Here is a 22,082-nt window from a genome sequence, read left to right on the forward strand (position 1 = left end):
GCCTGATGACAAAGAAAACTCCATTAAGAACCTGTTATTTATATTCTTTATACAGACACTTCAGTGTATTCATCTATTTCTCTGTAGTCTGATTCCCATTGCTCCCTCAGATTGTCTGGGATCAGGCCATACGGAGTTGGTCGACAAAAGTGAGCCCAATGCTGAGGTATTCACTCCAAATAATCAGATACATTTAAATTAATTGATGACTGTTGAATTTCAATGTGAGAATGTCACTAATTTTGAAAATCTGTTGATGTGTTTTACAGAACAAGCTTGTTCCACTTCCTCCCCTGTTGGGGACGGATGGGTATCTGGGGAACTCTGGCAGTCTTTCCAAAGGACTGAAGGAGTGAAGCAGTTGAATATTGCTCCAATACTGTGCCAGCCAGTCATTGATCTCTCTGGTGATCTCCTGCTAACATATTTAACACTTACAGCTGGTCTATGGGGCAGCAGATACCCTACAATGATGTACCCTAATAGGACCATCACAATGCCTCAAAGCCAGGGGCCTGGCCACCTGATTGCTCCCAGGTTGGCAGGCAGGCTGTGCCATTTGATTGCTCCCAGGTTGGCAGGCAGGCTGTGCCATTTGATTGCTCCCAGGTTGGCAGGCAGGCTGTGCCATTTGATTGCTCCCAGGTTGGCAGGCAGGCTGTGCCATTTGATTGTTCCCAGGTTGGCAGGCAGGCTGTGCCATTTGATTGTTCCCAGGTTGGCAGGCAGAAACTTGCCCCATGCACTCTACCCTATTGAGGTATAACTCTGGACAGTCCTTCCTAAATGAATACATTTCAATAGCAGAGCTTTTATTTTGCAGTAATATAACATATGGCTGAAGTAGCTGTGATGTAAATAATTGTTATTCTTGTTCCACAGGTGATTTGCCCAGAATGGGTTTTCCCATATACATAAGTGGAGTTTTCAGCATTTTAAAAGAAATGGCAAATCAATTAAGAAAAATATTGAAGTAATGGGGCACTTCTGGTATCACAGGTCTGAGTGGGTTCCAGAATAGTAGCCTGATTTGTGTATCTTCATGCTCATGTACACCACAGCAGAATATGCATTGCATTGGTAATCAACTGTTAAAGAGAAAATACTTACCTCGTTGTCATTCTGCTCTCCAACAGTTCTGGTGGACATGTCATGCACCCCTTTTGAGTGTCTTTCACTGACCTGTCTTTGCCCCCAATAAAATGAATATTGACATGTCATAAGGGGTTAAATAATCTGCAAGCAACTATCAAAGAATGAAAACAAATGGATTTACAGGTGCTCCTTGGAATACATCAGATTGTGCAGGTCTAAACAGCTATGCTATATCATGTGCACATTAATTACATGTCTTGCAAATTGTTTAGTTAATCAGGTTTAGATTTGTTTTAAAGAGTCTAAGTGACATAATATAAATTAATAGCCTACTACCAGTGGCAACTGGGGTGAATAATTGCTTTAAGTTTGCGTGGCGAGGGCGGAACGTATGACGTTTTCAGCTGAAGCTTGGAGGTGTTATTTGTTCCTTCCCGTCGAAGAGCGAAAGGAGGCTAGAAAGGGGAAGATTTAACGATTACATAGACCATTTTCATACGGTTTCAATTACACAAAACAACGGCAGAGGAAGGTTGACACAGGACCCAGTGGCCATGGCATATGCATACCTTTTCAAATACATCATTATCGGAGACACAGGTAAGCACTAGTCAATAGCAGGAAATATTGCTAACGGTAGTTAGCAAGCAGATATATTTTATTTCCGCAGTGTTGGAGAGTCCAATGTGACGTGGTAAAACGGAGACGCGTGATGACTGACAGATTTCTCGCTTGCAAACGTCGTTAATAGCTTGTCATTAATGTGAAATAATCCTCCCAAAAAAATCCCACCTTACATCGCATAATGTTGTGGTCAACTAGTAGCGTGTTAATTTAGCAACACATCCAACAAGCCGACTGCCTATTGTCCTTCGGTTGTGCACTGAGGGTGGGGGTGCTAAGCTAGTTTTGCTACTTAGCCTATTAGCTAGCAAGGTAACGTTAACGTTGGCAAAGTAGCTGTTTACAGCGACATAACATAAACAACTAGTTTGACAGCTTCTCTACAACATGGGCGTCAGCACCGGCTATGTCAGTCACTTGGACAGAGTCAAGCCTACGTTTTGGGCTGTCTGTTTTTTGTTGTTGCGCGGTTGTATTGCTAGGCCACAAACACCAAGCGCCCTCCCTCGAAATGGCGTTTTACCTACTTTTTTGTACGGTTGCCTACTACGGCAGCATTCTAGTTTAGCTGTCTATGCGTTTATGCTCGTGTTGTTAAAATGTACTTTTACACGGGTGTTATGCTAATGAGGTTAAGCAGTTCACTGTCGTTTGTTTACATAGACGAGGCGGACTGAGTAGGTTTCCCAAATATTGTGGATGCTGCCAAAGCCAACCTACATTTTTGTCCAGATAATTTATTGCAGGTTGCATTAGAAGCAGGCGACGTATGTACTTGTTTATCAAAAACAGTACAACTATGTGCATCATCTTATTTGATTAGATCTGTTATACATTTATTGCTTAACCCGGATCCTTGTTGAAATAGCCTAATAGCAGCATCTCTTGCTATGCATATTACCCAGGGAAAACGAGGGATACTGAGATTACCTATCTCTCTGACTACAGATTGACAGTGTTTGATGCTGAGCAATAAACACATGTACCTGGTTGGCGTCTCAAGACCACAGGGGGAATGTTGTGATGCTAAGACTTCCATCACTTTAGTTTATTAATTGATCAATAAGGCTTGTACATTCAAAGGGTACATGCTGCCTTTTTAAAAGTACCAATTTACTGTGGTTTATTCTGTTTGAAAGTATCAGTGAAGGGAAGTGTACCCTGTTTGCAGGAAGGCCAATAACAGATTAAGCAACATGCTCCCCTCATATCTCTTGAGATGAAAGGGCAGAATTTTACTTGAACCAGACTATTTGCTTACAGGACCACATCATATTATGCTTGTTTCAAACTGAAGACATCATTTCCAACCCAAAACAGTGGTCAGCATTTGGGAGTACAAATCTGTCTGTGCATTTTTTTCGCAGGCAATACTCGTTAGTATTGTGGCTAGGAAAGAAAACACGAAGGGATTGCACATCAAGAAAAACAGGCCTAATTTGGAAACAAACATCATGTTGTCAACGAGTCACATTTATTTTCTAAACTATAGCACACAATATTTTACATACAGTAGGTTTTTAAAGGACCAAAGAGTTTGGTCTGCTTTGTTTTCATTTCTGCCATGGATTTTTTTTGCGATACTGGTATCGTCACAGCTCTAGTTGCAACACTGCAGACCTGTCATCGCCCTGGCTTCACTGGGGGCCATCATGTGACCCCCCTGCAACCTAAGCTGTTGATCATTCAGTGTTTTCACATTACCCACTCACATTCTACATGACTTTGCTGTTTAGTTATGGCTATCCCAGCTGTTCAAGCAGTTAGATATAGTCTATGCTATGTGGTTGGTAACTTGGCTAGATGAGGTGATAGTTGAGAAACCCCTATCCAAAAGGATGCATTATTTCTCAGCCTCCATACCATAAACCGTAGTTTTCACCTGAATCAAAATCCAGTTGTGCACATCTTCCTGCCCAATCAAATGCAGTATTTCAATTAGAGATGGGGGGGGGGGTGTAATTAGGCTAGTCTTTGATTTGGCACCCCTGTCTAATTTCTGTTGCTTTAAGATAATGACCTGACCACTAAAGAACCAGATGGACTATCTATTCAGTGCTAGAGGCTGATTGTCTAGCAGGTACACAGTTAAAAGGGTGACAGCTTTGTTTTGTTACATCCTTCTCATGATGTCTTCTATCACCCTGACTCCCCTGCCTAGCAACGGTGGTGGTAACCCATAGAAACACTAATGATAGCCTTCTCTGGTGTCCTAAAGGTTTCACCTGTTTGCATTATAACCATACAGTGCAGGACACATGTTTTCACAGGTCCCTCCACAATATGGCAGTGTGTTTCACTGTCACGGTTTACTTTTTATTTTATTCACACAGGCGCACGCCACACATTATATTTAGGTGTACTTTGTAATAAATGGAGTTAGCCGCCCATCATTAGGCTAATTATTGCATTCATTATGGTCAGTGCTACCTGGGAATATCTTTGTTTCATCACACCAAACAACCTCAAGAGTCATGACATTTTTGTGTTGACATTTTTGATAAAATGTCCATCCCTATCAGGAGCTTCATCATCATGTTGACAGTGCCTCAAACACAGGTCCTCCTAAAGAAACAAGCTTGAGGAGGAAATGGCTCATCTTAACCACTGATCCAGGATCGGATAACACTATCCCACCCTGGACCATTGAGGGAATAAAAAGATATCTCACCCTGAATGTGTTTTAATGCATCCTCTACCTTCTCCAGAAAAAAATGACAACCAGAATTCTACTTGTTTGACAAGCCTCTTGGCTTCAGCAGGACTGACTGAGCTTCTTTACCATTGTGTGTGTGGGTGTAGTCAGAGGGCTGTAGGGCCTGATACAGTCTGACATTTTTATCTCATTAAATTACCCTCCTTATGTAATTTTTTGTTCTCTGACACATCATATCAAAGACTGGGTCTAACTTCTTTAATGTGTGTGTGCGACCAGATGTGCTGTTGGTTTTCCAACGTGTGTGTGACTGGCTAAATGATGTTAGTTATGCAGACAGAGTGCCTATTTGTTCATGTGTGTGCCTCTGTTTAACTGTGCATGTTTGTTTTACAGGTGTGGGGAAATCATGCCTATTATTACAGTTCACAGACAAGCGGTTTCAGCCTGTGCACGACCTCACTATCGGTGAGGCTCCTCTATATTCATTATAACGTTTAACAACGACTGTGATTGAAATGTATCCTGCCTCTGCACTGCCTAGCTGCACTGGAGGGACCTCAATTAAATCATCTGTGCTCAGCTCAGATCTCCACGTCCAGGGCTTGGCATGAACCTTTTTAGCCATTTGTCTGAAAGCTCAGGTCACTTGCCCCTCCTCCCCCAAAAAAGGTATAACACCATGGGCCAAAAAGGTGACAAATTGAGTTGTATGATTTATTTTAATTTTATTTCACCTTTATTTAACCAGGTAGGCAAGTTGAGAACAAGTTCTCATTTACAATTGCGACCTGGCCAAGATAAAGCAAAGCAGTTCGACACATACAACAACAGTTACACATGGAGTAAAACAAACATACAGTCAATAATACAGTAGAAACAAGTCTATATACGATGTGAGCAAATGAGGTGAGATAAGGGAGGTAAAGGCAAAAAAGGCCATGGTGGCGAAGTAAATACAATATAGCAAGTAAAACACTGGAATGGTAGATTTGCAGTGGAAGAATGTGCAAAGTAGAAATAAAAATAATGGGGTGATGCAAGGACCCACTTCACAAAATAACATTCATTATTTTCACTGGTATTGACAATATAAGGCTGCTGGTCTCTGATCCCATGCATTATAATCTCCTGCCGTTGTGGCCTTGAGCAAGGCTCTTACCCCCCACAAAGTGAAATACTGCACTGATATGCTACTGTATAAAACACGTGATCCGTCAACCCTCCATTTGGAGAGCTGCTGGGTGTAAAGGCTTTGTTCCAATTCTGATTGGCGCAGCCTAATTGTTTCCATGTTGTGATCTCCATATCGGACAGCTTTTCTTTAGTTGCCCCGGGCAAGCGGACAAGCGTTAGTGTCACGCCCTGCCCTTGTCTTAATTTCTTAAGGATTTTCATCACTCCTCTGGTCTAACCTCTGACGATGAGGGAGATGGATTTTATTTTAGCTTGCTAGCTACTTCCAGACACAAATAACAGAACACCTCACTCTTAACACAAATCAGCTCTGCTAGGGCGAGTAAAATGTTATCAAGAAAGTTAGTGACTGCACTGTGTTACTGGCAACAATTGAATTCAGTTTTTTAAAAACTTTTATTAATCATTTAATGATTGGCTAGTGCCTGTCTGCCTCCTCTACTACACTGTGTCAACTCTAACCATTAGTCACCATAGGCTTTTAGGGTGTTTCTGTGGTGGAGGCAGGGGAGGGATTCTAGAACAGTGTTTCACAAAAAAACAGGCTAAGTTTAGGGACATCCCAAGGATCCCTTATAGTACTAACCATTCATGATTTCCATTGAATCTTGGTATTAGCGTTTTCATGCAAGTGAGTTGTAGACTGACTGTGTCCTTGTGGTGGGTGTGTCTTTCCCAGGTGTGGAGTTTGGGGCGCGGATGATCACCATAGATGGTAAACAGATCAAGCTGCAGATCTGGGACACGGTAAGATACCTGCCCTGTTTCACATTGAACAGATATGATTCTTTACCTGAACACATGATACAGTCGACTCCTGATACATGCAGCAGTGTGGGACAGTTCTCATCAGTTAAGTTGTCAACTACTGCATGCAGTTCAATCATAAAGAATGTAGTCAATGTACTGTTGAAGTGATACAGGTTCATTCTGCCAATTAAACAGTTTATACTTGGCTTATCTCAAGTGCACTAATCAGGGGTCGACTGTAATCATGATATTCTCGGAATACTCTTCGGTACATCGGTATCTTATCAGTAATAAGGAGATTTTTAAATCTTGGAGTCAAAAGGCTATAGTCTATTATTGAACATTCAACTCTTGTAATGAAGCAGCAAAAAAAAATTGTTTTTCAAACATTTACCAAAATGCATTTTACTGTTTTAAACAGTACACATAATGAGAGCGGTGCCATAATGAAAATATCTGTAGCAAAAGGGGGAATCTAATAACCACTAGGATGGGTTGCTAATATGACTAGGATTGTGACTTTGGTTTCTGGACAACAAAAGTTGATGTAAAACCAATAGAACCACAGAAAAATGCTGATTTGATGTCATGAAGTCTTTTTTCTGAAATATCTGCCTCCACTTTTCTATGGCTGGATTTCAGCTAGGCTACTTTGAAGCAAGGTAAGACATGACTCATAATAGGAAGTAAAGTAAAACGTTCAGGTTTCAAACAATCACTGCCTCAAGCTCACGTTGCAAAGTGGTGGTGACGCGCTGATAGCCTGCATACTGTTGACTATAGCCTATGCACTCGAATAACAAATGGGAGGCGCGCTTTAATTACCAGTTTAGATTGAGATAGTAGCTATTTTTAATCGTGGCTGTCAAAACAGTTTAACATGCGATTGCATTTTAGAAATGTTATATGTTGCTAAATGCCCGGGCTTACAAAAGCACATTTCAGTCCAGTACCAGTTCTTTGAGCAGCTGCTCTAGTGCTGTCTGATGGGTGATACAGCGCAGTGTTCAACACCATAGTGTCCTCCAAGCTCATCACTAAGCTAAGGACCCTGGGTCTGAAAACCTTCCTCTGCAACTGGATCCTGGACTTCCTGACAGACCGTCCCCAGGTGGTGTGGGTAGGCAACAACACAGCTGCCACGCTGGCCCTCAACATGGGCCCCTTGGGGGTGCGTGCTTAGTACCCTCCTGTACTCCCTGTTCAACCACGACTGCGTTGCCAAGCACGACTCCAACACCGTTAAGTTTGCTGATGACACAATGGGGGTAGGCCTGATCACTGACGACGATGAGACAACAGCCTCTCCCTCAATGTCAGCAAGGAGCTGATCGTGGACTACAGAAAAAGGAGGGCCGAGCACACCCCCATTCACATTGACAGGGCTTTAGTGGAGCTGGTCGAGATCTTCAAGTTCCTCTGTGTCCACATCACTTAGTATCTCTCAATGTCCACACACACACCAACACAGTCATGAAAAGGGTAGAATAATTTCTCTTCCCCCTCAGGAGCTGAAACGATTTGGTATGGACCCTCAGATACTCAGTTCTACAGCTGCACCATTTGAGAGTATCTTGACTGGCTTCATGACTGCTTGGTATGGCAATTACTGCCATCTGACCGTAAGGCGCTGCAGAGGGTAGTGAGTACGGCCCATTGGGGCCGAGCTCCCTTCCTTCCAGGACCTCTAACACAGCCTGGTATAGACAAAGGCCTTAAAGTTGTCAGACTCCAGACACCCAAGTCATAGAATATTATCTCTGCTACCGCACGGCAAGCGGTACCAATACACCAAGTCTGGAACCAACAGGACCATGAACAGCTTCTACCCCCAAGTCATAAGGCTGTTAAATAGTTAGTCCGGGTGGCTATTGGTTAACTCTTTAACTATCTGCATTGACCCTTTTAGCACTAACTTCTTTTGGACTCATCACATATGCTGCTGCTACTGTCTCTGTCCTGTTGCCTAGTCACTTTATTCCTAGCTATATGTACATACCTACCTCAATTATCTCGTACCTCTGCACATCAACTCAGGAATGGTACCCCGTGTATAAAGACATGTTATCGTTACTTATTGTTTACTTTTATTATTACGTGTTACTTTTCTATTGTCTTTTCTCTCTGCGTTGTTGAGAAGGCTCCATATGTAAAAAATTCACTGCTAGTCTGCACCTCTTGTTTATGAAGCATGTGACAAATAAATTGGAGTTTGATTTGATAGGCTATTCCGCTCCTCAAACTAGGCTCTGTATGCTGTGCGCATGTGATAAATAAGGTGCATGACGACTAACACACACCGGAATTTTTAATTACATTAAATTATACAAATTAACCTATAGACTGATAAGCATGACCAGTCAAATGTGTTTTCGGTGCCTAACCAATTAGCCGTTAACCATTTAACATCCCTAATTAGGAGTAAAGATGGAAGTGTTAATTAGGGTTTCTCAGTGTGCCCTACTGTTAATTATGTGGGATTCCCTGTGCTTTGCTAGGGCCCATTAAAAGCTGTTTACGTTTTTTGGCCTGATTTATTATTATTATTATTATTTTTTTTAATTCTAGAATTGACCCAAATTCCATATTTTTTTTCCCCATTTTGTTTTTCGAGGTTTCTTTTCATTTATCTATTTTGCTCTCTAAATCATACTTAAAATATATAGAACATCCAATTTGTATTTCTTTAAGTACACAACACTGCTTAAACCACATCATGAGACTTTTGCGGTTTAGGAAAAATGTTTTTATTTTTTGTGGTGTGCAAAACAAATTGGCACTGGATTGATAAACTATCATCATATCGATCTGCCATAGGCTACTTTTTGTAGTACATTTTTTAAAGTTAAATTTAGGATATTTTTGGGGAAGCCTTTCCATATCTACCAGAAGAAGCTAATCATTACCATCATGACTGACTGTTACATAAAGTGTAGGCATACACGCACACCACACACACACACACAGGCATTCCTGTGCTGTTGCAGGAAAATACACGGATGCCGTTTGTTCATGTCATATGATTAACTTGGGAAAATGTATTAATTTCAAGTTGAATATATTGTTGAATTCCATTTGAAAGTTTGGATTCCATGATTTCGTCCATTTTCTACTTAACCTGGATTTTATAGTGCCCTACTGACTGTGCTGAGGAAATATGAACACTACAGGATATGGTGATCTTGGTGTTAGTGTAGTATTTATATTGGCCTCTAGGGGGAGACACAGTTCTATAAATAAGAATTGAATCTCTCAGCAGTAATTCTGATGGATGGTGCAAGTCGAGGCCCTATAGGCCTTTTGGCCTTCAGACCAAGCCAGCTGCTGTGTGCTTACTAGGCCACATGGCAACACAGGTGCATTTTGGTTGATGAAAAGGTAAGGCTGGAATTCAGCAGAAATAGATGCCAAGGGGGATAAGAATGGCAACCTTTGATTGGGCACTTTGGTAATCTAGCTGCCATTTTGAGAAATGACAATTTCACTTTTATATTTTCGAAACACCACTATGAATATACCCTCTCTTAGAATGGTCTGTGGCTTAGCTTACATCCCCAGACCACTACATGTTCACCCTGTCAAGACAGAGTTCAAATCAAACACAGGGCGTGGTTACCGTCTGTATAGCTGTATCAGTGTGTGTTCCAGCGTGTGTGTGTGAGCACAGGAGGAGGAGTAGGGAGGTACTGCCTGGCCTGGGAGTGATGTAATAGCCAAAATCTGCATTTCTGGTCTTCCTGTAACCTTTGAGATCCGGCAGATGGCAGGCATAAAGGTGTCATTCATCATTTATTCACAATGGCCTCCATTAGCTCCAACGTTAGCAGCTGCCTCAGGGGGACTGTTGCCACTGACTCACTGACTCACTGACTGGGCCTTATTGAATTCAAATGTGCTGCAGTGCTGGGCTGCCTGGTTCTCACTCACCTGCTGCCAGGCTGGAATTGATGTAGAACAGCATAGAGTAGGCCAAGGTACAACGGCTGCTAGCCAGGGAACAGGGAAGCCATTTTATAAGCTGCTGACAATGGCATCTATCGACAGGTCTTATCTGCCTGCCTGCTGTTTTAACCCAACACTGAGTGTGGGGAGAGAGGTAGAATGTGGTATTGTGGGCTATAGTGGAACACAATGAGCCCCTTGTTTATGAGGACTCAGTCAGTCAGGTATGGGATGCAGAGAGAGAGGAGCCTTTTGTACACAGTGACAGGGGTTTGCCTGTGCTCTGCCTCTGCACAGGGAAAATCAGGAGGCTTGGCTCTCTGGTTGGGAATATCTATGGTGTTGGGAATGTATATGGATTAGGAGAAAGCTGCTGGAAAGCCTGGACTGGAGGAGTGTAGTAGGCACTAGGCAGGACATGCATGAGTAAAACATGGCTCGGGCCAGGAGTTTTTCAGGACATGGGCTCAGAAGAACCCCTGACCCTAGTAACACAGTACATCTGTGTTGGTATTTTGTCTAACACACCCTTGAGCACTTGAAGTAAGACTCCTTTAAGAGTAGTTGCTTTGTTCAGCTTACGACTACTACTTTGAAGTACTGCTGGCTCTTGTTTGTACCCTTTCTATGGGTTAATATGCTTCTGTGCTGAACTTTGTCTTTGCTTTAACAGAGCGTCTGTGTGTGTGTACTATGTCTGTTTGTCTTTGGCACTAATTGTGTGTGTGTGTGTGTGTGTGTGTCAGGCCGGCCAAGAGTCCTTCCGCTCCATCACCCGGTCTTACTACAGAGGGGCAGCTGGCGCCCTGCTCGTGTATGACATCACAAGGTCAGTCTGGTGGCCATTTTCTCCCCAGGTCTTATCTATGTAAACACTTTGACCACTAAGTCTACCCTAGGATTTAGGGCATGACTATTGCTCTTGACAAATGTAAAAAAAAAATATATATGTATTAGTTTGTTTAAGAGGAAAGGAAATTTTGTTTTCTTATCAAGTTTATTCAGTTTAACAATAGTTGGAGCCACTGAGATTTGTTTGTATAGTACATTTTGGATGTAATTTAATCTCCCGCCCCAGTGCCCTTATTTTGCTCATGTGGGTCAACTGTTGTTACAAAAGGGACCTACATTCACCTAATGAAGGACATGTTTATGCATTAGTTTACTAGGAAAGGAACATTTATTGTTCTTATGTTAAGTGTTGCTCAACTGTTTTTGTTTTAGAAGGGACACCTTCAACCACTTGACAACCTGGTTAGAGGACGCTCGCCAACATTCCAACTCCAACATGGTCATCATGCTCATTGGGAACAAGAGGTCAGAGTCATCTCCCTGTCACTCATGGTTACCAAACAACCTAGTCATGGTTGTCATGGCTACTAAACAGGCTATGCCTCAAAGGTCTGAAATGGCAACCTTTCTTCATTTTGTCTTATCTTAAAGCATGGGTTATGTCAAGTCTAAATGGTGGATGCTTTGTGTTCTTTGCTTTCAAATGAAGGAAAGGAAAAAGTGTTAGGAAGCCATTTTTGACAATTGAGATACACCCACCCAGGTCACAGCCCTGCTCCCTGTGTGCTCGTGTCTCCTCTAGTTAATGACATATCTCCTAACTGGAAAACGTAACAGAATGAATTAACATTTGCAATAAAACAGAGAGACACAAGACCATGCTAGCATAACAGGTCTATGGTAATGTGTGTGAAATACTGAATGTGTGTGGCGTTTTCCCCAAAGTGACCTGGAGTCCAGGAGAGAGGTGAAGAAGGAGGAGGGAGAGGCCTTCGCCAGAGAGCACGGCCTTATCTTCATGGAGACCTCCGCCAAGACCGCATCCAATGTAGAAGAGGTACCTCCTGCTCACACTAAATTGTGTGTGCATTTGTTTGTTTGAACTGACACGTTTGCCTATTAATATACCCACCTCTCAAACACTCCAACGCACACATAAACATCTGTTCTTCAGTGTGCTGGGTAGCCAGGCTCTCTGAGGATTTAAGGCAGGGGGAGACTGGTTTATATAACCCCTCCCCCTAGCAGAAACCCCTGATATGATTAATTTGTCTCATTAGTGTCTCCTGAATCCTTCCGATACCTCTCCTCTCCCTCAGTGACGTTTACATCGCCTACATTCATAGCCTCCCCTCTGCTCTCCTGTCCTAAGTGACAGCCGAATGCCAATCAGGCTCCCATGCTACTACCATATGCACTATATGGAGAGTAATGTGTTGAGGATAATGCTGGGTCCCTGGGTTATGCCCTGGGCCTCCATGGTCAGGTGGGGGAGCTCTGGCTGAGGGAAACCCATCTGTTGCTGTTAAACAATTTCATGTGTGAAGAGGCAGGGAGGTTAGAGGGGACCAGATCAGGCCAGAGCCTCCTGAGCTAAAATAAGTTGCACATTTGCTTTCAGATTCTAAAGTAGGCCTCCCTCTGTGGTAAAACGCTGAATTACAGGCAGTATTTACTATAGATGGGCACCCTGGACTAGTCTCGCTTTTGAGGTGTACTTAATGATTATATAAGGCCTACCATGCTGTACATTCTGGCTAAAACTAAGGCTCTCTTTATACGTCTGCTTGCGTTGTTTGTACAGCAGAGTGACGTAGATGTATTATCTGTGGCAACAAGCCAGAGGCTAAACTCCTGTAAATCACACTCTTGTAGAACTTATTCAGTTAACGAGAACCACGTATATGGTTTGACTTGTCCAAGGCTTGATATCTTGCAGGGGAGTTTATCAGATATTACAACGGTCACATCTAGATGTTGTGGATTTCAGCTCTGATCCTATACTAACTAGGCACTCTCTCTTTTCAGGCATTCATCAACACAGCGAAGGAGATCTACGAGAAGATCCAGGAGGGTGTCTTCGACATCAACAATGAGGTCATTTGACATAGGAGAGACACATTTGGTGTTCATTTTGTACACCACAGCTTTGACAAAGACCATCTCCTTGACATCAACTGAAATATGGACAAGTGGTCAAATGCCCTTGCTCCCTTCTTAGTGCCCTAAGCCCACGTCATAAACAGAGTGAAGAGGATAAAACCTTGACAGAGCAGACGTGGATAAATCCTATTGGGGGAAAAAAGGCCCATTTTGAAGGCCAGAAAGTCATTGTGTTAGGTTATGCTGTTACGAAGTCACACTGCACCTATATTCATATTTTTGAGGCAGCCCCTCCACATCAGCTTATTTGTAGTGGCCCACACCCCATCTCTCTCTTCTAAAGAAAGGCAAGAAGAAGCAGAGCGGGTTCCAGTCTGCAGAGCTGAGCAAAACTTCCACTGTTTTTCCCTTCTCCCCTCCCTCTCTCCTTCCTTCCCTCTCTCCACTAGCCCTGGCTGCTGGCCAGCGCATAAATTCCTCACATCCCACAAGGTTACAGCCAGCGTGAAGGAGGCGAGCCCCTGAGCAGCCATTGGGTATGCTTTCTTTGAGAGGTAGTAAAGGGTAAAATAAGGGGGAGAGGGGGTGGGGGAAAGTGAGGCCAGGGACACGGTCCAAACCGCATCAGCTGACTGACGAGGGGGGAAGCCCTGGTCAGAATTCCCGTCGCTTGCTGGCAGGCGTCGTGAGAACCCCCCCCCTTCTCCACCCTCCTCCTCTTCCCTGAACACTATAAATGTGATTTAGAATGATTGAGTTGACTTAATAGCTACTACTGCTTAAAGCCACAGCAGTACAGGCTCACATTGGAGTGATGCCTTTTAGCCACTCTGCGTTCTCTTCAGCCAATAAAGGACTGGAAAGATGAAAGTGGGGCAATGGATGAAAGTGCCACTTGTTGGTGTGTGTGGGAGAGATGCTTACAAAAGAGTGTGCATGTGACTGTGAGCCAAAGAGAATTTGTCACCATTGATATTTCTTGTTATATCCATTTCATCCACCCCAGAAAAACACAAACACTCAACTCTAAATCGTCAAACCACACCTGACCATCATCACGTTCCATTTTCCTGACTAACCGTTTGCATGTTCTGGTTTTGTCTCGGCAGGCTAACGGCATTAAGATTGGGCCCCAGCACGCTACCACCAACTCTACACTCTCCGGTAGCCAGGGGGGCCAACAGGCTGGAGGGGGATGCTGCTGAACACCCTGCCCCTCTGTCTCATACCCCCTCCCCCAACCACCCATCCTGCCCCTTGCGTTTCTTCTGGACTGGTCGGGCTCACTAACATTTTCTTAACCCCTCCCTCTACACAGCCTTGCCACAGGAGAGTCTAATTGTATACTCCATGACTGTCAGTCAAAATATACCAAGCAAAACACGTTAAAGTACCCCCGGTCCTGGGGCAAAAATGCTTGTCCTGCATTGGAGCCTGTCTGGATTGTAGAATGGTAGGGTTTACTGTTACTATTGTGGCAGGATACTTTAGGATAAGGGTCTCATATATATCTGTACATCAAACAGGCAGGATGCTTTAGGATAGGGACTCATATCTATCTGTACATCTGTGAGCCAGTTGTGGATCATGTCTTTCTTTTTGACGTTTTGACTTAAAGCTGAATTGTATCGAACACTACAAGCTTGGTCATCAATTAGTATTTGAATTGGTTTCATGTGGGAGAAAGAAAGCTTTGGGAACGTGTGGTTAACGCAGAAGTTTGAAATAAAAGAGAAAAAGAAACGTAGAGTTGTGTGGAGCAGCGGCCATGTCTGAAGTGAAGAAGCTAAAAGGAGAAAAAACAGGGCTGTTTTAATTCTGTATTTATCACTCACATTCTGTATATATATATAGAGTAATCCTTTCTTGCTTTGGTGTATGTTGACCGAGCTAGAATTCTTTGAATTTCCTGGAAAAATCTAGACTTTACGAATAGAGCTTGAAACTGCAACAGTATTGCTAAAAAACCTACTTGGACACCATTTAAAGATTTTACTTTTAGTTTGTCCTGCCATCTGCCCCCCCCCCCCCCCCCCCCCCCTCCCCTCGCTATCTCTCTGTGACCTAGATCTGCTATGACTGTGTATAGAAACTTTGGCTCAATATTCTGCATCTTATCTATTTTAATGCCAAAATGTTGTTTACCTGTGTTCAATAACCACAAACCCCAGAATTTGATCACCTCTACTCTGGAAAGGGATCTCAGCTGTTTGCCTTAACGAAAAGATTGGGACAGCAGAAAAACAATAGAAAAACATAATCAGGTTGCAAAGGAATCATTCCACTAACTACATATGCATAGTCTTATACATGCACAGCACATACACAGCATTTTTTTTTTTTTTTACATTCAAACACGTGTTGCAGACATTCAGACATTCTCTAAATCACTGGTTCTCAAACCTGGTCCTGGGGACCCAAAGGGGTGCACATGTTTTCTTTTTGAACTACACACCTGACTCTAATTATCGACGCCTGATGATGAATTGGTCATTTGACTCAGGTTTGCAGTGTTATGGCAAAAACAGAACTGTACACTCCTTTGGATCACCAGGACCAGGATTGAGAACCCCTGCTCTAAATGTGTGTATGTATACACGTATATTAAGAAAGTACATGCATTCCTAAATGCATACATGTGTACCTACATGCGCACACACAGTTGTCTATTTATACATACAAGTCTGCATGCATACATATTTTCTCTTCAGGATTTTGTTTTCCAAGCAGTCCGCTGTGGAGCATCAGTGCAGAGCAGCGTTTTCCTGTAGGTGTGTGAGTGGCTGTGTAAAGCCTTGCTTTCTTGGGCAGTGCATTCTGTTAGTAGATATTATGGTGAACATCGCGTCTGTTGTAAGAGCGGCGCGGGAAAAGCCGAACCTGGAGTGTCTGTGACCCCCCTGACGTTTGCTGTGTTGGTTTTTCTTAAAAATAAAAAAAATGCTATCACAAATAATAAAAAATTCTAAAATGAAATATAAATTTATGTGGAAGAAATGTGCAATGTTTAAACTTACATTTTGTAATTTCCTTTTTAGAGTTGATGTTTTGCATTTTGCATCTCCCTATAGTACTTTTCTGAGTGTCTGTGTTGGTATATGAATGAAACGATTATATATGGATCCATACTGTATTGTATCTCTTGATTTATCAATTTATAAAGTGAAGCATGTGTGTCCTCAGAGCTGCCTGGAGTTTTGGAATTCCTGTAAGATCATGCAGCATCCTCATAACCAAAGGGGTGCACCTTTTGTTTTTTCCTCATAGCACACTACACAGCTGATTCAAATAATCAACTAATAATCACGCTTTAATCATTTTAATCAGCTGTGTTTTATGGCAAAAAAAACTAAATGTGCACCCTTTGGGGTCCCCAGGACTGAGTTTGGGAAACGCTTTCATACAGGCTTGGTTCTGAAATGATCACTGCACCCTTTCCATGTATTTATCATAGTCCAAAATGGGTACCCCTACACACAGTAGTGTTCTAGAATATTGGACTGTTGGCTTTCATACTTTCTGAATATTTCAGCTAGGCTCAAGCAATTTCTCCAAATGTCAACACATTCAAATGAATAGAGGGTGCATACTGGAGCCGAGTTGGTTGGGAATTGTGGGGAGGAGCACGTTTGGGCTTTGCATCCTCAGATGGTGCAGAGCTGCGAAGCTACTGTATGTCTGTGGACTGATTTACACATTAAAATATGAACACTAAGGTTAAAGGGGCATATGCACCCAGTACCAATTCAACTGGCTTTTAACACACTTTGCTCTGTGTTACATGTGTTTCAGGTAGGCCTTGATACTTTTCAGGTGATATTCAATTGAAAGTGTGATTTAATTTCTAGGTCTCCTATGTTATGAAATTATTCCACATAATCTACTGGATATGCACCTTATTTCACCTTATTTGTGTGCTTTAGTCTATTATAAAAGAAACACTGCTCTGGGCCTGGTTTCCCAAGGCTATGTTCATCCTTAGAACCATATGATCCTATAGTTCAAACAATCAATTTATTCTTAATATGCTTTTGGGAAACCGGCCCAGTGCGCAAGGTTTGTCAAATAGGCCAACAGCAAATCAAAAATCAATGTTGGGTGGGGGTGCATTGCAGTCAGATATAGTTCATGAGATATATTCTTTACTCATCATCCCCATTACATCCCTTAACATTAGGATGTTACCTGAAATGGTAGTCACGCACAGCAACAGCTTATGATGTTATAGGTGAGATCACATGATCAAATCCTTACAATTCTCATGACCTACTTTTGAAAGCAGTAAAGAAAGGAAATGTGAAAACGGAAAAGCTTGTGTTGAACAGATTAGTGAACCCTCTGAAACGGTAGTAGTATGCCTACTGCATGAATTGTATTAACTGTTTCAAAAATGTAAGTTTGATTTTAGTGAATGCAATTCAATTACCTTCACGATAGCCTTCTCTCATGCAAATTAAACCCACAAACACGAAGGACATTTATATTTTTAAAGACATGCTCTATTAAATTATGTTCCGAATACTGCAAAATGTATAAGTGATCCATTGGAATATTTACAAGCTTATATTCATCACCACATACACATGTAAACACAAAAATATATCCAGTCGATTTGAGAGGACATTTATTTAGGCATACAGAAAGTGGATGCTTGCGCCTTTAAATACAGTACTCCTGTGGGGCAGGTTGTTATGCTAAGCAAATGAATGACCGCGCAAAGGACTTGCGGGGGGTTACTTGCCCGATGATTCCTCTGTAGTGTTTATCAAGGATGAGACCTTCACCCAAGTGTGGAATACATATTTCTTCATTTTGATATAATTCTATCGAAAATGGTTGCACATGTTTAGCTTTTACCTTCGCAAAATGCAAGGACTCGAACTACTCTGAAATCCTCAGGTTGGCCCTGTGCGTGCCCAAGGGACCAGGTAGAATAGGCTCTCAGGCTCGGTAGAAGAGCAAGTATTATGTCAATTTGAATCGTGAACTTGCATGATGTCCATCTCTAATAATCATAATTATTAATCTGCAGTTCACATGGAATTATTATGAAAGTCATTATCGGGGACGAACTGATGCTCCAAAAAAATAAAACCATCCACTCATTTCAGTTGATACAGTTCCATTTCAAATGGGAACATGTTTTGAACTCGTTTTGAACCTGTTTTGAACCTGTATGAGCTTTTAGAATAACATATAATTTGAGGTTTATAATTTATAGACGTCATTATCCCATGCCAAGTTCCAGTTTATAATTTGAGAATCAATTGGAGCAATTTAAAAGCAACTTGATGTCCACACTGCATGTATGAATAACTCCCATAACCCTACGCCAAAATAAGAAATGAAAAGGTGCAGCTTTAATCGCATCTACTATGTTACAAGAACTGAAAAATAAAGCGCACATTCGTCACAGCCCAGCAGGGTCATTCACGCGCACGCATGTTTATCCATTGGAGCCATGAACGCGCCCCCTGCCCGTAGAAGGTGAGAGAGTATCTGGAAGAGACGACTCGAGTACGCGACTACCGGGATCGATCGGATTAAACTCGAATTGGGTGAAATTAACACAAAGGAGAAAACGAGCCGGTGAAGACGGGATACCGACACGCCGAACATTATAAAATAACTTGAATTTCGTAGTTTATTAACGGACCAGGAAGGATTGTACTGGAGATACTAACGGGAGTTAATTTGAGAAACCCTGAATTGACCAAGCTTGTTGGGTAAGCGAGCAATGATTTTTTTGAATGGTTGAATTCCGTAGTCGCTCTATGTCCCATTTGTTCACATGGTAAATTAGTTGTGTGTTACTCTTACCTGTAAGTAACCCATGTAATGTTATAGAACGGGTTTTCCCACTTACAATCGACTTTTAATCTACCATGCAAGTTTGTTTGGAAACTGACTTTTGGTCTATCCAGCGAATTACTGTAAACGCAGTTTATTATGGAAAGTAAATGAGAAGGGGATACAATCATTTCCCAACACAAGTTACTGCAGGTCCGTAAACTTCCATGCTGAAACGCTAACTACAGTTAGCAAGTTTAACTCGCCTTCCGCTCTGAGCCCAATCGTTTTTTTTTTTCACTAGGTGAAGAATATTATCTAGCCAACACGATGAGATCTCGATAAGCAGACAAATGTGAACAACTTGTTGAATTTAGAAACATTTTGAATTATTTATTTATAATACAATAGACAAGGGTGAGTGTTCGTTAGCTTGGGTTAGCTAGCTAATTGTGTGTTCAGCTAGTGAGACACGAGGTGGCTCAAATGTAGTTAGAGGTGAGTCGGTGGCCGAGCTGAATTATTTAATACTGTAGGTTGCTAGCGCAAGGGCTATTCCCTGGGTGCACACTAGCTATGAAAACTATATATATTTTTTAAAATACGGCATACCACACAGCTGGATTTTGATACATAGTCCAGACAGAAGTCCAATTTGCATTTCTTAAATTGAGTTCATTCACATGGTATTTAACTTGCTAATGACGAGATAAAAAAGTATGTACTGTTATTGGACGATGAATATGGCCAGAGGGTTTCTTGAGGCCAGACGGTCATCCCTGTTTAGCCAAATGTTTTTTTCTCTCCCTCTATATCTATATATAATTGTTAAAGTACATGGACTATATTCATTTTATATGGTTCGGGATTATTATATTTTAGTAGGGAATAACTAGGCCAGCTCTGCGTTTCCGTCAGCTGTGTGATGGCCTTAATTAGCTTGCTGCTAGCTAGTTGGAAGTGGCCCCATTGTTGAGTGGAGAAGTTGAGCCTGTAGCCAACATTTGAGCACTGTATCATCGCCCTCGTTGTCTTGCTGCTAGCCCAAAGGCTAATCCTGTGCCAGTAGACTACACTGATGGCGGTTGTTGCTCGTCGAAAAAAAACCTGCACAAACATTTTCCTGCGGTGCCACTTTGATCAACAGCAAGCGATGGTTGCAGTTTTAGTGCGTTTCCGCATTTTAACGTTTAAAGGGGCTTGTTTATCATAAACATTGGATCTGGGTGAACTTGGAATAACTAAACTTGTTACCATCGGTTCATCCATGTATTTTCGATTAAAAAGCACCTGCCGCTGTATAGTTCCTGGCTGTATTTCTAAGTGCGAGGTGACCATTATTTTCCCAAACGCGTCGGTCTTCTCTCCATTCTTTTGTAATCAGTCAACCAGCATAATGGGTCGCCAGCAACTACAGACGTGACTACTTTCAACCTTTCATAACAGAACGAAAACGAACTGTTATTTAAAAAACAAAAAAACAGTGCACATGGAAAAAACACGCTTTTATTGAACGACCAGGCTAGCTACGTGTTCACAGATAATAGAGCATCGCATGAAATACTACCCCACCTTCCGCGAAGTCTCTAACCTAAGATGGCAGCTTCTAAAGTCAGTTGGGTCACTCAGCCAACAGATAAGAGGTCCCGGGTATGTCGGGCGGAACAGATGTTTTTAACTATTGTGGCTTCCACCATAGCCTGCCCCTTCTTGTGGTTGTTGAGGTACTTTATTCGACTGGCTTATATAGCTGCGTTAACTTCATGAAGTGGTCCGGTATGAAGTGTGGTGGGGTTCTTTTGAACAAACGTTTTTAGCAATGGTACCAGTGTTGAGTTCAGCTTTCTCTGATGCCCTACTGTTAAACTGTTTTTGCAAAAATATATATTTGACGACAAAATCCAAGGCCCTGTCAGAGTTCAAGATCATTTGAAGGATTATGACCATGGAATTTCTGAATCCACCTAGCACAAGTGTAGGAAAATTGCATACAGTACTTTGGGAGTGATCTCTACTACCTAATATTTGTATGATATTATGCCAGTTCATCCATCTTTAGACTGGAGAGAAACTGTGGTACAGCAAGATGTATGTGAGATCAGATTTTAAGATCTGTGGTGTCAGTATTTAAAACAAAAAAGAAACATGACTCAAAACCCAGTTTCAGATCTTAGCCCCATATGTCCCGTGTGGCTCAGTTGGTAGAGCATAGGATTGTGGGTTCGATTCCCACAGGGAACCCGTATGAAAAAGTATGCACTCACTAACTACTGTAAGTCGCTCCGGATAAGAACGTCTGCTAAATTACTAAAATGTAAAAATAGATGCAACTACAGGATCCTAACAAGCATACACCGTCGATCCCTAGGGGCCACGCTTGAGAAACTAAACTTAAAATGCAAAGATGGAGAGTTGAGGGGAAACCAAGAGGAAACTGATACATTGTTTCCCTCTTGACAGAGTGAACACTAGGGGCCCTTGTAAACAGTTCCGTGTTGTTTTTTCTGTGAAAATTAGCATTGTTTAGCAGCACCCCCCCTCCCCATTTTTATGGTGTAGAGCAGTGGTTCCAAAACTTTTTCTAGTCCTGTACACCTTCGAACATTCAACCTCCAGCTGCGTGCCTCCTCTAGCACCAGGGTCAGAGCACTCTCAAATGTGTTTTGCCATTGCTCTTTTAAGCATCTTACATAAAACCTTATTTGTTCATCAAAAATTGTGAATAACTCACCACAGGTTAATGAGAATGGTGTGCTTGAAAGGATGCACATAACTCTGCAATGTTGGGTTGTATTGGAGAGTCTGTCTTAAATCATTTTCCACACAGTATGTGCATGCATTTAGTTTTCATGCTGGTGAGGGCTGAGAATCCACTCTCACGGGTACATGGTTGTAAAGGGCATCAGTGTCTTAACAGTGCGATTTACCAAGGCAAGAAACTCTGAGCGCAGCCCTGTCCAGAAATCTGCATCTTTACTCCTACTGGTTTCAGTTGCACGTTCAAACTACTACTCTGACTTAATCAGGACTTAAATGGTTCTATACAGACAGTTTTAAGATACTCAACTGAGTCCTTGTATGAATGCTATGGACACTGTGTGGATCATCACATCTGACCACTTATTATCACTGC

General features: G+C 42.1%; 2 protein-coding genes across 2 annotated transcripts in view; both read left to right on the plus strand.

Annotated features, from left to right (window-relative positions):
- Nucleotides 1-1,447: 1,447 nt before the first annotated feature.
- On the plus strand, nucleotides 1,448-16,341 carry LOC109871655 (ras-related protein Rab-2A). Its single transcript, XM_020462590.2, has 8 exons — nucleotides 1,448-1,695; nucleotides 4,772-4,843; nucleotides 6,252-6,319; nucleotides 11,011-11,093; nucleotides 11,489-11,581; nucleotides 12,002-12,113; nucleotides 13,085-13,153; nucleotides 14,269-16,341. The coding sequence occupies exons 1-8, from the start codon at nucleotides 1,650-1,652 to the stop codon at nucleotides 14,362-14,364; spliced, it is 639 nt and encodes a 212-aa protein (XP_020318179.1). The 5' UTR covers nucleotides 1,448-1,649; the 3' UTR covers nucleotides 14,365-16,341.
- Nucleotides 16,342-18,598: 2,257 nt separating this feature from the next.
- Nucleotides 18,599-22,082, plus strand: part of LOC109871811 (chromodomain-helicase-DNA-binding protein 7) — a 94,098-nt gene continuing 90,614 nt past the window's right edge. Inside the window, exon 1 of the mRNA XM_031806403.1 lies at nucleotides 18,599-18,885. The gene's annotated coding sequence lies outside the window, so the exon portion shown is untranslated. The remainder of the gene's footprint in view (nucleotides 18,886-22,082) is intronic.

Source organism: Oncorhynchus kisutch, linkage group LG27 (genome assembly GCF_002021735.2).
Source record: "Oncorhynchus kisutch isolate 150728-3 linkage group LG27, Okis_V2, whole genome shotgun sequence".
NCBI lineage: Eukaryota > Metazoa > Chordata > Actinopteri > Salmoniformes > Salmonidae > Oncorhynchus > Oncorhynchus kisutch.